Source organism: Enoplosus armatus, chromosome 6, assembly GCF_043641665.1.
Source record: "Enoplosus armatus isolate fEnoArm2 chromosome 6, fEnoArm2.hap1, whole genome shotgun sequence".
NCBI lineage: Eukaryota > Metazoa > Chordata > Actinopteri > Centrarchiformes > Enoplosidae > Enoplosus > Enoplosus armatus.
In genome coordinates, this window is record NC_092185.1 from 7,583,214 (window position 1) to 7,597,125 (window position 13,912).

At 39.6% G+C, this 13,912-nt stretch overlaps 3 protein-coding genes across 3 annotated transcripts; 2 read left to right on the forward strand and 1 right to left on the reverse strand.

Annotated features, from left to right (window-relative positions):
* Positions 1-2,552: 2,552 nt before the first annotated feature.
* LOC139286244 (dynein light chain roadblock-type 2) lies at positions 2,553-3,428 on the reverse strand. The gene is made up of 4 exons (XM_070906984.1): positions 3,342-3,428; positions 3,075-3,150; positions 2,821-2,988; positions 2,553-2,681 (listed from the first exon to the last, which is right to left on the reverse strand). The coding sequence occupies exons 1-4, from the start codon at positions 3,426-3,428 to the stop codon at positions 2,638-2,640; spliced, it is 375 nt and encodes a 124-aa protein (XP_070763085.1). The 3' UTR covers positions 2,553-2,637.
* psmd7 (proteasome 26S subunit, non-ATPase 7) lies at positions 3,421-7,243 on the forward strand. Its single transcript, XM_070907283.1, has 8 exons — positions 3,421-3,547; positions 3,989-4,080; positions 4,550-4,642; positions 4,741-4,838; positions 4,961-5,041; positions 5,230-5,321; positions 5,491-5,689; positions 6,616-7,243. Exons 1-8 carry the CDS (start codon positions 3,474-3,476, stop codon positions 6,877-6,879), a joined length of 993 nt encoding a protein of 330 aa, XP_070763384.1. The 5' UTR covers positions 3,421-3,473; the 3' UTR covers positions 6,880-7,243.
* Positions 7,244-8,592: 1,349 nt separating this feature from the next.
* hprt1l (hypoxanthine phosphoribosyltransferase 1, like) lies at positions 8,593-13,647 on the forward strand. The gene is made up of 9 exons (XM_070907098.1): positions 8,593-8,610; positions 8,985-9,091; positions 9,465-9,648; positions 9,850-9,915; positions 10,010-10,027; positions 10,603-10,685; positions 11,316-11,362; positions 11,903-11,979; positions 13,003-13,647. Exons 1-9 carry the CDS (start codon positions 8,593-8,595, stop codon positions 13,048-13,050), a joined length of 648 nt encoding a protein of 215 aa, XP_070763199.1. The 3' UTR covers positions 13,051-13,647.
* The last annotated feature ends 265 nt before the right edge of the window (positions 13,648-13,912 follow it).

A 13,912-nucleotide genomic window follows, 5' to 3' on the forward strand; every position in this document is an offset into this window, starting at 1 on the left:
TTCAATCATTACAGACTATTTTCTCTGATCCTGAAACCTTCTGTCCTTGGACTGATGTATGTTGTTAACAGGTTTCTAATACGCAGTGGCAAATGAAAAAAATAAATACTTAATCGTGTCAGACCCTTCGTCCATAAAAATATTTACAAGCTACAAAATGTTATCAGTCATTACAATAGCTGAATTGAAAAAAGTCTCTACAGGACACATCTCCTTGATCACACTGAAGGAGCGCTAGGCTTCTACTGTGGACATGGTGTTTATATTTAAGAGCATTACAATGAGAGTTAACCATGTTTTAATGACAGACCTGGACACCAGGAAACCCTTTGTCGCTGTGCCACTGTCAGCATCTCATCCCCTGTAGTCATTTCTTCACCTGATATAAAAAGAGGGCTACACATTAGTTTGTTCAACATGTAGACATATAATTTATTTCATAGCTTCATGAAAAAAGAATAGTCTATGAATAGTCTATGGTCTTTTGAACAGCAGGAGCAGAGCCAACATTCCTATAGAATTTAATGCAAACAAATATTTTTTTTTCTTTTATATTTTGCTCTCATGAAGTCAGTGAAGTGGACAGTTCACATGCCATATGATGCAATGAGCCTCTGCATGAGAAGAGACTGACCCAATGTAAGGTGAGTTGGTGATGGTCAAAGGTGAATTAAAGGTCAGTTTCACTCTTATGCTATTTGCCTGTCCTCTGTGGTTAAAGAATTTGGTTAAAAATAGGGCTACATGAAGAAAAGTCCAATGCACAGTTACGTATGGCCTAGTATATGTCATTTTATTACCTACATTAACCTGTGTGATAGTACCATATACAGATATGTGACAGATGAAAGGAAATGCCAGAACAACTTAATTATACTCTTCAGATTCTACAAGTCTATAAACTCCATTGGAGGAATGAACACCATTACCTCCGACAGATATTCCCCTCATTTGGTGATTTGAGGACGGCAGCTGATGGTGCTGTCTGAGACGTCGCTCCAAAATGTCAAACAGGGGTTTAATTGGGTTGAGATCAAGTGTCTGTGAAGGCCACAGCATGTGATTCACATCATTTTCACACTCATCAAATTATTCAGCGACCTCTTGTGTCACGTGGATGGGGGCATTTTCATCCTGGGAAAAAAGAACCCACTCTCAACAAGATAGGAATGTTTCAATATAGGATAAAAGCAGTGGTGGAAAGTAGCTAAGTACTTTTACTCAAGTACTGTACTTAAGTACAATATTGAGGACTATTTTATGCTACTTTATACTTCTACCCCACTACATTTCAGAATATGGTCTTTTACTTTTATTTGACAGCTGTGGTTACTTTGCAAATTAAAGACTGATTAGACCTGCAGGCAGGTGTATGTTGGTTGGAACCAAGACTCGCCAAACTCTATGCACTAAGAATGATAACTGCATAAGTTTACCCGCCCCAACAGATACAACAAAATCCACATGAGGGTTGTAACGATGGAGGCATCGTTAGGTTTCGCCAATAAACACAAAGGAGAAGAAGAAGTAGAAGAATTAACTAATTAGGCAACATATGTGAAAACACCTGTGTGGTTGGACCATGTGTGTGCATGGCCTTTAAGATTTTACATACAAATTATATGATACCTTAATGAAATATGATGCATTATTATTAATAAAACTTCCAAACAGTGTTTATCAATAGTTTGTTCGCATTAGCTCCATCTTGACCAGCTACAGCATTAAATGCTGCTTATACTTGCATCAGAAGTAACAAATCATCATATATAATAATAAAACACTGACAGGGCCCATTCTGAACATTTACTTTTACTTTTGATACTTTAAGTACATTTTTCTGTACTTTTACTGAACTGACATTTTGAATGCAGGACATGTTACACTGTTACAGTTCTTTTACACTGTGATATTGAGTCTTCCACCACCGTATAAAAGTGATCACTTACAATAACTTCACGTTGATTTCCAGGGACCCCTCTCTCTCTAAGGAGACTAGTGGACTCCATGCTCCAAACCATGCCGGGAAAACGTAACCCATAGCACAGAGTCATCGGACCCCCTCACTGGGTAAAGCATTCAGACGTGTGTTATTCGGTTGAGCAGTCTTTGAGACTGAATCTCCTGCAATCTGTGGCCCAACAATGATCTCTCTTTTAAAGTCACTTTGATACAAAATCAAGTCCTAATCATGGCTAGTTCGACAGTTTTATACATCTGTTATACATTTCTATATATGATAGCTCATCTCTTAATTGCAAGACGCAGGACACCTGAATGGAAGCATCTGCATTTGTTATGTGACTCCTCTCATTTATTCAGGTTTTTCCATTGAATTTGTCTCCCATCTGTACATTAACAGAATGAACAGGGATGATTTAGTATGTACTGTACAATTACCAGCAGCTTTATTTCAGACTCATCCAATATCAACACAAAGACGCAGAATGAAAGAAAAACATATGGTAAAACAAACAATGCATCATGTAGATTAAGGCGATACACTTGAGTTCCAAGTATATAAAGAGACATTATGCAGAACATGGAGCAATAACACAGTGAGAAAAGATATTTTGCCTGGATAAAGCACCACCATGTGACAAACCAAAGGCTGACTGTCATGGAAATGTCCAGCAGCTATTCACATGGGTTCTGGATGACTATCAGCAGAAAGTCGTTCTCTACAGAAACATAAAAGAAGAGAAGACAGGGGCTACAAATGTGGTAGAAGTTACAGCTGTTGGCTGACATAAATATTATATGTTTGTTTCAGTGGTCATCATTAAGTCAACAATACCAATGTAACTACTACACACTCACCTGGAGCAACCAAGATCTCATGTTTCTTGGAGCGGATGCGGAGGAAGGTGAGGTCATTCTGAGGGTCAATATCCCTCACTGTGCTCCTGGCCTTCATCGTGAGGTGGCGAAGAAGTCCTGCATACTGAACCGTCGTGGAGTTATCTAAAGTTGTTCTGATGGGAATACCTGAAAAGATAAAACAGTAACCTTTACAGTCAGACTGTACTGATAAACATAAGTATCTGAGAAAACTGGTGTGCTTCTTGGCTTACCTTCTGCATTGACAACTATTGTTCCAATCACACCTTTATGGGCTTCGATCCTCTTCAGTGTTTCCTCAACTTCAGCCTGCAGGACAGAATGAAATTAATAAAACAGTAAGCTAATAAACAGCAACTTTCAATATAAAGGTTAATACGTTTATAAAATGTTATATATGTTTATAATATATTAAGAAAACGTTTCCGACACAAAATACAGTTAACTCAGCTACGTGCTCAGTTCCTACCATTTTGTCTGTGAACGGTTGTCTGTGTCACCTCTTCTGCTTTCTCGCCGCGTCTCTCTGTTGCCAAGAGAAACGGAAGCGACGTCAAGCGCAGGCGGAAGTGTAGCGTATCCGTCATTGTGTGGTGGAGGTGGGTTGTGAGCTGTTTATCATTACTGCAAAAATGCCGGAGTTAGCGGTGGAAAATGTGGTCGTACATCCCCTGGTGTTGCTCAGCGTGGTTGATCATTTTAACAGGTCAGTAAGTTCAATATTTGTGTTCGGTCTTCACAAAGGTTGGAAGACAAAATGTCCAGAAGCCTAACGTTGCTGCTAAGCTAAGCTAGTGTTAGCCCTGCTGAGTCAGAGCCCCGTTGAGAGTGAATGCAGGCATGACCAGGCTAGTTAGCACGGTGAAATCAGTTTAGTTCGTCACCTAGCCAGTGATAATTAAATTAATCAGTAACATAGTATGATTGATTGGTGGTTTAACTCGCTAGTACGAATACGCAAATGGCATACTCTTGTCATTCATTTAATTCGCTATGGGCAACATAAAGATTTGGGCATTAGCTTAGCTTACAGTAGCGACCTAGCTAACGACAGTCTATGGTTATGAGTCATGGCGTTAGGTTCTGACAAAACTATGGTAAACTAACAAGTTAATGTGTTCTGTTCATTTCACAATTCAATCTACAGGATAGGAAAAGTTGGCAATCAGAAGCGAGTGGTTGGTGTCCTTCTGGGATCATGGCAGAAAAAAGTTCTTGACGTCTCAAATAGTTTTGCAGGTGAGTATCATGGTGACAGCATTTGAGGGACGTGAGAGAAACAGATTCAATAAAGAAGAGTAAAAAAGAAAATAGAAGAATGAGAGGCCTAGACATACTTGGGTTTTTTAGTCCCTGCTATGAAAATGCTAGATCCTTCACTTCCCACAACACATTTCAGTAGTATCTTTAATTTGACCCCCCCCAGACTGCTAAATACCCTCCTCCTTTGCAAAATACACCCCAGTTTGTGATGCAGGCTCCCTGTTTTAAATTTTTTGTCTTCAGTCCTAAAATGGATAACCTAAATGGCATCATCACAATGGCCCCTTTTAAGATATGTCAATATACCTTAGACAGCATTTTACCATGGACTCATGACTGCCACAGCACAATATGAAGCAATTTTATTCCAATGTTAATGTTGTACATCTGCCATAGACAGATTCTGTCAATTCTTAGATTCATTTTTGTCATTGTTACTTTCCAGTGCCATTTGATGAGGATGACAGGGATGACTCAGTGTGGTTCCTGGATCATGACTACTTGGAGAACATGTATGGCATGTTCAAGAAAGTTAATGGTAAGGCTCTTCCTACTTCTACGTAATTCATTTGTGTTTTACTTGACTGTGTTTCCCTGATATATATATATTTTTTTACTATCTTCCCTGGTTTTCAGCCAGAGAAAGGATAGTCGGATGGTACCACACAGGACCCAAATTACATAAGAATGACATTGCCATTAATGAGCTCATCAAGCAGTACTGCACCAATTCGGTATGTAACTACTTTGCTTTTTCCCTGCTTAATGTGCATGTGTCTGGACATTACCTTGTTCGACTCATATTCTTGCTGATGTTGAATAACTCACTCATATATTTCTCTTTTTATCCCACCAGGTGTTAGTCATTATTGATGTGAAGCCCAAAGATCTTGGTCTACCCACAGAAGCATACATCTCTGTGGAGGAAATACATGATGTAAGTGAATCATGGATTGCATTGAAGCAGATAGAATACCAGCTAAAAGTGTTTAGACTGAACAAAGGGAATTTTTATTGAGTTATAAATTACATGATAAATGCATTTCCATTTGTGTGCGTTTGGTGACGATGCATGCACTTTGGTTATTTACAATTATTTCAATTGTTGTGTTTGACTTTTTATAGGATGGCACTCCAACATCCAAGACATTTGAACACGTCACCAGTGAGATCGGAGCTGAGGAAGCAGAGGAAGTGGGTGTGGAGCACCTACTCAGGTACCACAGTAAATAATTGTGATTACAGTACCGAGTGTAAATGATACAACTCTGCTACTACTTTACTATAGTCACCAAAAGTGCAAAGACATACTGATGAAAATGATAAACATATGAAAACTCCTTGCAAAAAATGTTGATTCACACTCGTGCTACATGCCACCCACAGAGATATCAAGGATACCACAGTGGGCACTCTGTCGCAACGAATCACAAATCAGGTTCATGGCCTGAAAGGACTCAACTCGAAGCTGTTGGACATCCGCTCTTACCTGGAGAGAGTGACAGCAGGCAAACTTCCCATCAACCACCAGATCATCTACCAGCTGCAGGATGTCTTCAACCTGCTGCCAGATGTAAATCTACTGGTAAGTCGTTTGTGTTTGACGTGCTTTTACTTACTATTAGTATTTATTTACTGTAATCATTAGAGAAAAATTGCTGTCTTTTTGAATTGTAGTGAAGCTTATTTCACTTGATTTTTAAGCGACATCCGCACCAGTTTAATTTTGCTTATATGAGGGCTGGACTTGCACAATGAATTAAAGCTGCAGCTATCACTCATAGCTATAAGTTATATTGACAACATTAGCACACTTGTTATGTTACAATTACGACTACTGCACCATTTTGAATGGATGCCGTGAACTAAAGAGACCTAAAGAGGAAAACGGAACCTTGAACAGAAAAAATTAAATCTACATTGAAATCTACAACTGAGCAGCAGCTTCTCATTTTATCCACTGGAGGGCAAACTGAGTCAGGTTCAGTGATCAATTACAGCTCCAGCTCATTTGTGCTTCAGTATGAACTGTAGTTCCTAAGTAAGAAACTTTTTAGCTGTGGGCAGTATTGTATTTGATTTTAGACTTGGGTTGTGATTTGCAAATTAGATTTTGTGATGAACTTTGAACTCTTTAATTCCATAGTTTAAAAATATTCTCAACACTCTACCACCAGAATAATTCTTCTCAGTCCTGTAAATAACCAGCATAATAATTGCATATACAAGACCTCTGTGATATAAATAGTTTCATATCTGAATTAAAATCCAGCTCTGTGTTTGATCCATGGCTCGTCTTTCATGGTTTCTTTTCATCTGTTACTCTTTTTGGTCAAACATTTTCAGCATCTCTCATAAAACGCAGAACACAGAAATAACTTCTTATTTTCATGTATTAGAATGTAGCCACCAGATCCTTGTTCATTTCATATCACATGGATATGATGTGTGTTGCTGTATTGTTTTAGACGAGGTTTTGTGTGGCTGAATATCATGCTTTTGTGTTTGCAGGAGTTCACAAAAGCCTTCTACCTTAAGACCAACGACCAGATGCTGGTGGTCTACCTGGCCTCACTCATACGCTCTGTGGTGGCTCTGCACAACCTGATCAACAACAAGATTTCCAACCGAGACGCCGAAAAGAAGGAAGGACAGGAAAAGGAGGAGGGCAAGAAAGAGAAGAAGGATGATAAAGAGAAAAAAGATGAGAAGGACAAAGACAAGGAGAAGGAGAAAGTGGACGGTGCCAAGAAAGATGAGAAGAAGAAGAAATGAGTGTGCTCCCTTTTTAAGGTCTTTTCTCAAATCGCGTCGTCTTCATCTGGATGGTGCTCTACTTTCTGCCCACAGAGTCACTGCTCTGTATGTGGGTCTCAGGCTAAAAGTAGGACTCTATATGGGGAATGGTGTCATTTGAGATTTGTCCTCACCGTCACAAGTGGCACTCGTAAAGACTGTTATTATCGTACAGAGATGATGATATTTACATCTTTGGTGTTCTGAACTATGAGACCATGATTATTCTGTTTTCATAGTTGCCATGCTCCTGGTGTTGTACAACACCTGGTATTGCGTTTTTCTAAGCTGGAAAAAATGTTTTGTTTCTGTATCACTCATTAAATTGGGATCATATTACAAATTGTTTGTTTTTGCAGTTTTCACTGTTCACTATTTCGTCTTTCTAAATTTAAAAAACGGAAGTTGTATAATAGACCTGCCTGTGGGCAGATGAGCTGATAATGATGGTTGTCTTGAGATCATCTTTAGCGTGGTGTTATGGAGGGAGAGTGAACGCTGTGTGTGTGTGTGTGTGTGTGTGTGTGTGTGTGTGTGTGTGTGTGTGTGTGTGTGTGTGTGTGTGTGTGTGTGTGTGTGTGTGTGTGTGTGTGTGTGTGTGTGTGTATTCCCCACAGGGCAGTATGAACTCAGGGTTGCTCAGATTTCCCGATTATAGACCGAAATGAAAATGAGGACAAGTTATGTTGCTAAGAACCTGCTTTGGACAGACTATTGAAAGTTATACAGCTCTAACACTAACAAAATTACACAATTGAAATTGATACAACACAACAAAACCTACATTCCAGTTAGAATACTATAAAACATGTCGATACCGCTTCATAACATAAGTAAGAACAAGTTAAAAATTATTGGCATGATAGTAACTAGGTACAGGACTGCCTGTAGAAAAAAAATTAAAATTTGAACGTCTACATTTCCATGACAACTGGGCGGACCCCATCTGCTGAGGAAGATCATGTGATAGGATTGAAAGCTCCTGAAGACTTACTAAAATGATCTTGGGGTGAGATTGTTCTGTCAATACACTGTGCAACGTTTACAACACAATCATTTAGAAATTAAGAGGATGGCTCGCACATACGAGACTACATGATGTACGATGATGAAAGTAAATCAAATCATTAAATAAAAAAAAAAAATATATATATATGTAAGTATATATATGAGATAAGGTGAGACGTGGTTGAATTTAATGTTATGTAATAAACAGTTATAAAGTCATTACAGGGACGCCACATAGGGAGCAGTGGTGCTTTTAGTGAGGAGAGGCGTGACCGTCATCCGTTATATTTTTAAAAACTGCGTCATCCGCAGCTTCTCCAAACCGCTCGCGGAACATCGCTGCCACAGTTAGCTAAAATGCAGGAGGCTAGTAGTAGTTGTGACCAGTGTAGCGCATTTTAAGCTCAGGTTGTGTCGGGCAAATCAGATTATTGGGAAGGTAAACGGGATTCTGACGTAAAAGGCTTAAGAGGAGCATCCCATGTGCTGCGCGAGCTCGCTCACGATCAGCAGCAGTTGGTGAGGAGGAGAGCAGCTCGTGCCACCTCCAGTCAACAAACCCTCCCCTCTCTCTCCCTCTCTCTCTCTCTCTCGCTCTCTCTCTCTCTGTCTCTCTGTCAGGACCCGAGCATGACTCCTCAGATATTTCACTGCGACTGAAGAGGACGGACGACCGCCGGTAACATGGCTTCGTTTCTGCAGGTGAGGCTGTAAACTGCGGTGTTTGCTTCCGGCTCGTGCGGGGATTTGTTCGGTATTTTGATAACTTGTGCACTTGTCAGGGTGTGGTTGTGCGCCCCGTGCTGTAGGCCTGTTTTAGGTGGCACGAGCTTTCCAATCAGCGTTTTGTGTGTTTCAGCTGTGGTCCGCCACCTCGGCGTGTGATGTCCGCTTACCCCCCCAAATCTCAGTCACGTGTGTGCGGGTATAAACAGGTGGTTGAGAGGCTCAGTGTTGCCAGGGGCGAGGGGGGGGAGAATGGCTTCACTGTGATTACATGCGTCTTTGGCGCACTGTGATCTGTCAGTGGCAACCGTTTGGCGCTGAGTTGAAGAGATGGCTTCTTCCTGTTCCAGATTGCCGATGATGAGAAAGGCCACGAGCTGGACCTGTTCTGTGTCCCCAGACATTACGAGAACGATTTGGACAAGGTGATCATCCCCCATGGACTCATCATGGACAGGTAAACCAATCAAGCACCAGCACCAAACACTGGAAATGACTCTATATTTCTGTCAAGTCATTGACTCTTTCTTTTACAGTCCCTGACACATTAACACTGGTTTATGCTAGGATTACAGCAGTTCACTATACTGTATTTGTTTGACAAATCACTGGAGCTCAGATTCTGGTGTTTATTTGAATGTGGATTTGGGAGAGGTGGGGTTTAAATGTCCCGTGAAATGCATTGTAAGCAATTAAGTTTAAGTGCAATATCATGTTGAGGACCATAAGAACTGCGCCGCATTCACTTTTGCACTGTAATTCGCAATGCAGCTGCTTCCTTTCTCTCCTTGCCTTTTTACTGTTTTGTGTGTCCCACCTCTCTGGTCCAGGACAGAGCGTCTGGCCCGCGACATAATCCGGGACATGGGGGAACACCACATCGTAGCTCTGTGCGTGCTAAAAGGGGGCTACAAGTTCTTCGCAGACCTCCTGGACTACATTAAAGCACTGAACCAGAACAATGATAAATCAGTGCCGCTGACAGTGGATTTCATTAGGGTGAAGAGCTACTGTGTAAGCTGCCTTTTCTCATTTCATTTACAGGAACCACTTGTGCTAATGTGAGGTCTGTGATACGGGGTGGGCAAAATACAAATGTGGAGATTCAATGCATAGACATTAAAAAAAAAAAAATGTAATGTAGATTTGTGGTGAGGATTTTTCTCGTGACCACGCTGAGATGGATGATTATCGTCTCCTCTTTGTGTCCCCTAGAATGACAAGTCAACGAACAATGTCAAAGTCATAGGAGGGGATGAGCTGTCCAGTCTCTCAGGCAAGGTCAGTCTACTGGTGTCAGGCAGAAATACTTCCACTACACAGTCTTGTAGAGCCGCATACTTCATCAACTGTTCTTTCATTTTGTTTTCTGCAGAATGTTTTGATTGTAGAGGTAAGACTTTTCTTTTTTCATTCTGTATTGTGTTTGGGCGATATGGATAAAATCAGTACATGTAAACTCATATTGTGATGTCAATATATATCATGATATTGTCAATTTTCTGGAAATTTAATTGAGGAACTGTTTATAGATGACTGTTTTTGGTTCATTCAGCAAATCCTGACAAAAAAGGTGCTTCATAACAATACTGCAGAAATCTTCATTTCATTTCAGTCCGATCTAATATTGCCATACATCCGTCCTGCTCACTGATTTGCAATATTGTTCACGATATAAATACCTCAAAGGGGTGAATACATTGGTATAAACAGAACGAAACAGTCTCTTTATGGTTGATAAATTCATGTCATCTCACTGTATACATTGTCATATCGCCCAATCCTTACATTTGGATATTGCATTAGTCTGCACCAGTATTTATTCAGTGTTCATCTTTTTAAAATGAAATATCAGACATAATTTGTAGTATGAAATGAATTACATGAGTTGTATAAATGCCACATGCTTCTTTTTGTTTATGCCTCCACATTAATGTGACCACCTCCTGTGTCCTGCATTATAAAAAGGATATTGTGGAGACAGGAAGGACGATGCAGACGCTACTTTCCCTGCTGAGTGAATGTAATCCCAAGATGGTTAAAGTTGTAAGGTAGGCACCATCAGATACAGTTCACAGTCCAGGAAGCTGAATGAAAGACCTCCACTGTAACTGGCCGGTATGTCTGCAGAGAGAGTGCATTTAACAGTACTCCTAGCTAATGGGCACTCTCCTTTAGGACTGTATTAGAGATGTAAAGTGACGGAGGGCGGGAGCAGCTTAAGAGTTAATCTGCCGTACTATTAACTGCACTGTGGAGGTAGAGGCTGTTTCTCTGAAGTAATGTGGGTTTCCTCTGATGCTTGCGTAAAAGATTTCTATTGCCTTTATGTCAGCCATGTATGTGAAGAACAATTCTTAATTGACATATCACACACACACACACATGCACACAGAACATTTTCCCACTGTGGTATCAAGCCATGCAGATAGTTCCTGTTCCTGCTGAGGTCTTGCAATATCTACCACTGACATTTCTGCTGCCACCCGATACAACAGAGCTGATTAGAATTTTATTTGTGGGGCTCAAAGCATTGAAGAATTACTTTTGATGAACTCAAGAAAATTTGCACACCTTTCTGTTAAACACATTTTTTTACGTTTATGGAAAGAGATGTGGCTGTTGAGGTTATAAATGTATCCATTTGACATGTCCTATATTTTCCCCGTTTGTCGTTCCAGCCTTCTGGTGAAGAGGACCCCGAGGAGTTCAGGGTACAGACCAGACTGTGAGCGCCTCTTTACACTTTACACTAAGACATGTTATCTGTGATGTGTACTGTAGTAATGTGCGGTAGTGCTCATTTCATGCCAGTCACTCACATGTGTGTCTGATTCTTTGAAGGGCTGGTGAACTGTTATTTAATAAAGCTGTGTTTTGCATGCAGGATTAACATCGATTTCAGGAAAATCTACTCCAAATGTAGCCGAGCCGGCACTTACACATGCCTGATAACCCCCTCACACTGTCTCTGATTATGTAATGCTTTTAGGTTTGAGTTGGGTAATCTCTAAGATTGCACCTCAAGGACAGCTGTTACTGTAAGCGTTTTGACTTTCCACTATACAGCACTGACAGCTTAAGTACAACCTCACACAGACAGTAAAAGAGCAACTTGTATTAGTTCATTACAGAGCCTCTGATAACGGTAAATGTGTCCGATTCTCATTTCAGATCATCCTGAGTTTTACTTCCACTGCACTTAAATGTACTTGTTTGTTTTCTTTTATATGACTCACATCGGTCGTGTCTATATGTTTATTTTCAGACATTGGTTTTGAGGTGCCAGATGCCTTTCTGGTGGGTTACGCTTTGGACTACAATGAATACTTCAGAGATCTCAGTGTAAGTTTGCTGCAGATGATTACTTAAGATGAAAAGTACGAGGAGAGATGTTTTTTTTAATTAAATTTTGTATATTGAATACTTTTTTTTCCCGGTTGTTTGAAACCTTTCTCAACCACAATCTGCAAGTATTTAAATGTTTTGCAGCTGTGAATAGCTCCCCATCTTATTTTTGCTCAAAAATCTGTTTTTTTAGTATGAATACTGACTGTTTTGTGTACGCTTTATTTTGTCACTTTTCCAGTGCGAATACACTTTATATGCAAAAAACCTGCTTACTCTTTAGTGTGCAGTAAAGAACTGGGACACGGCTCTTTACATTTGATAGCAAATTGTTCTAGGATGGCTAAAGGTGTAGCTTACAAATGGGTGCAAATTTCTGAGGAATGTTCTTTTTTCACATTTTATTTATTTAATAGTATGTGAAAATGACATTGTTTCTCCCTATATGACGATCTAAATGCTGCTTCAAAGCCTTCTCCACAATTGCAAGAATATAATAGATTTTCATAGAGGACATTTTGACATGTGACAAGTAGGAGAAATTAATGATGGCTGAATTCAATGTTGCTTCGGTTTCCTAGTATTGTGCATGCTGGCTCACTGACACACTGTCCCGACTTACTGTCACGCTTGAATAGAGCAAAGCCATTGTTAATGTTATTAATATCTCCTGTGCTTTTCCTATGATTACAATTCAAAATGTCTGTTGTGAAAAATGCTTATTCTGGTGGAGTAATGCTAAATCCTTTAAAAATAAATCAATGTTCAGTCACAAAATCTGTCTTTTTAAAATCCATCATGTGTAATTTGTGTGTAACTGTAGAATGTGAATACCTCCTCAGGTTGTTAAAACTGTCACATTTCCAGAAACAATACAGAGGATGTGTAGCTACAGCCTTGGCAAGATCATATGGACTAGCTGTACAAAATGTCGACTTCAAACAGAATATCTAATTCCTGGACAATAGAAATGCATTAAACATGAATTCACTGTCCTCTGGTTTTAATTTTTGTTCACAGCACATCTGTATACTGAATGATCAAGCGAAGGAGAAGTACAAGGTGTGAGTGGATTAAGTGCTGCAGAGGTGATGACTGAATCAATGAAGACTAGGACCACTGTGATGACCCTCCTTAGCTTTGCTGTGTTTTGAATCTTGTTTATTTTTCTACACAAGAATCCAGAATCCACAAAATGTGACTTGTGGGATGTAAATAAATACAAGAAGAACATTTACGTTCCACCCCTCCCGAATACGTGGGATCAATTATGTATATTATGAATTTTTTTGGTTGTTAAATTTTAATTTATTTATTCAAATATGTGTTATAGACTTTACCTGTAACGTACAGTTTTATCTTGGAGATGGAAGGAAAAAAAAAAAGTAATTTCTTTTTGGCTCAAGTCACAGTCTCAGGCTACAGCTTTATGTTCAGTGAGGTGTCAGTCAAATTTAAGTAGCCTTCAGTTTGTACATGTTTCTGTTTCAATTTATAATGCTGATGTATCCTCTCATTATGCCATAAAATGACTGACTTGGAATGTACTGTATGTTTTATTTCATATCTGATGTTTTCATCGAGGACCTGTTTACAGCAATACAAATCCCGTTGAAATCTTGAATGCTGTTTTTTTTTTTTTTTTTTTCTGTTGCACTTTTTAAATTTTCCCAGATTAAAATATAACATAACGCCATATTCAAGAAAAAAATAAACTTTCAATTTCCTGTGCATTCATGTGATATTTCTTTGCATTCTGCTTTTATTTTCGACCATGGATGTAATATGTTTACGACACACTCGTTCTTAGTTTTGGAGCAAAGGTGTGCCGTCAAACACGTGACTACGGTGGCTTGACAGCTAACTAGCTAATTGTGGCTAACGCGGAAGCTCGTCGCCTAATGAGACGTCACATTTTTGTTTTGGGGGG

Coding starts and splice junctions, on each gene's coding strand:
- psmd7 (XM_070907283.1), top strand. CDS start 3,474: ATGCCGGAGTTAGCGGTGGAAAATGTGGTCGTACATCCCCTGGTGTTG. Junction 4,081..4,549: donor CGTCTCAAATAGTTTTGCAG/GTGAGTATCATG, acceptor GTTACTTTCCAG/TGCCATTTGATGAGGATGAC. Junction 4,839..4,960: donor AGCAGTACTGCACCAATTCG/GTATGTAACTAC, acceptor TTATCCCACCAG/GTGTTAGTCATTATTGATGT.
- LOC139286244 (XM_070906984.1), bottom strand. CDS start 3,428: ATGACGGATACGCTACACTTCCGCCTGCGCTTGACGTCGCTTCCGTTT. Junction 2,989..3,074: donor AATAGTTGTCAATGCAGAAG/GTAAGCCAAGAA, acceptor TTATCTTTTCAG/GTATTCCCATCAGAACAACT. Junction 2,682..2,820: donor TGAGATCTTGGTTGCTCCAG/GTGAGTGTGTAG, acceptor ATGTTTCTGTAG/AGAACGACTTTCTGCTGATA.
- hprt1l (XM_070907098.1), top strand. Junction 9,092..9,464: donor CATGGACTCATCATGGACAG/GTAAACCAATCA, acceptor TCTCTGGTCCAG/GACAGAGCGTCTGGCCCGCG. Junction 9,649..9,849: donor TTAGGGTGAAGAGCTACTGT/GTAAGCTGCCTT, acceptor TGTGTCCCCTAG/AATGACAAGTCAACGAACAA.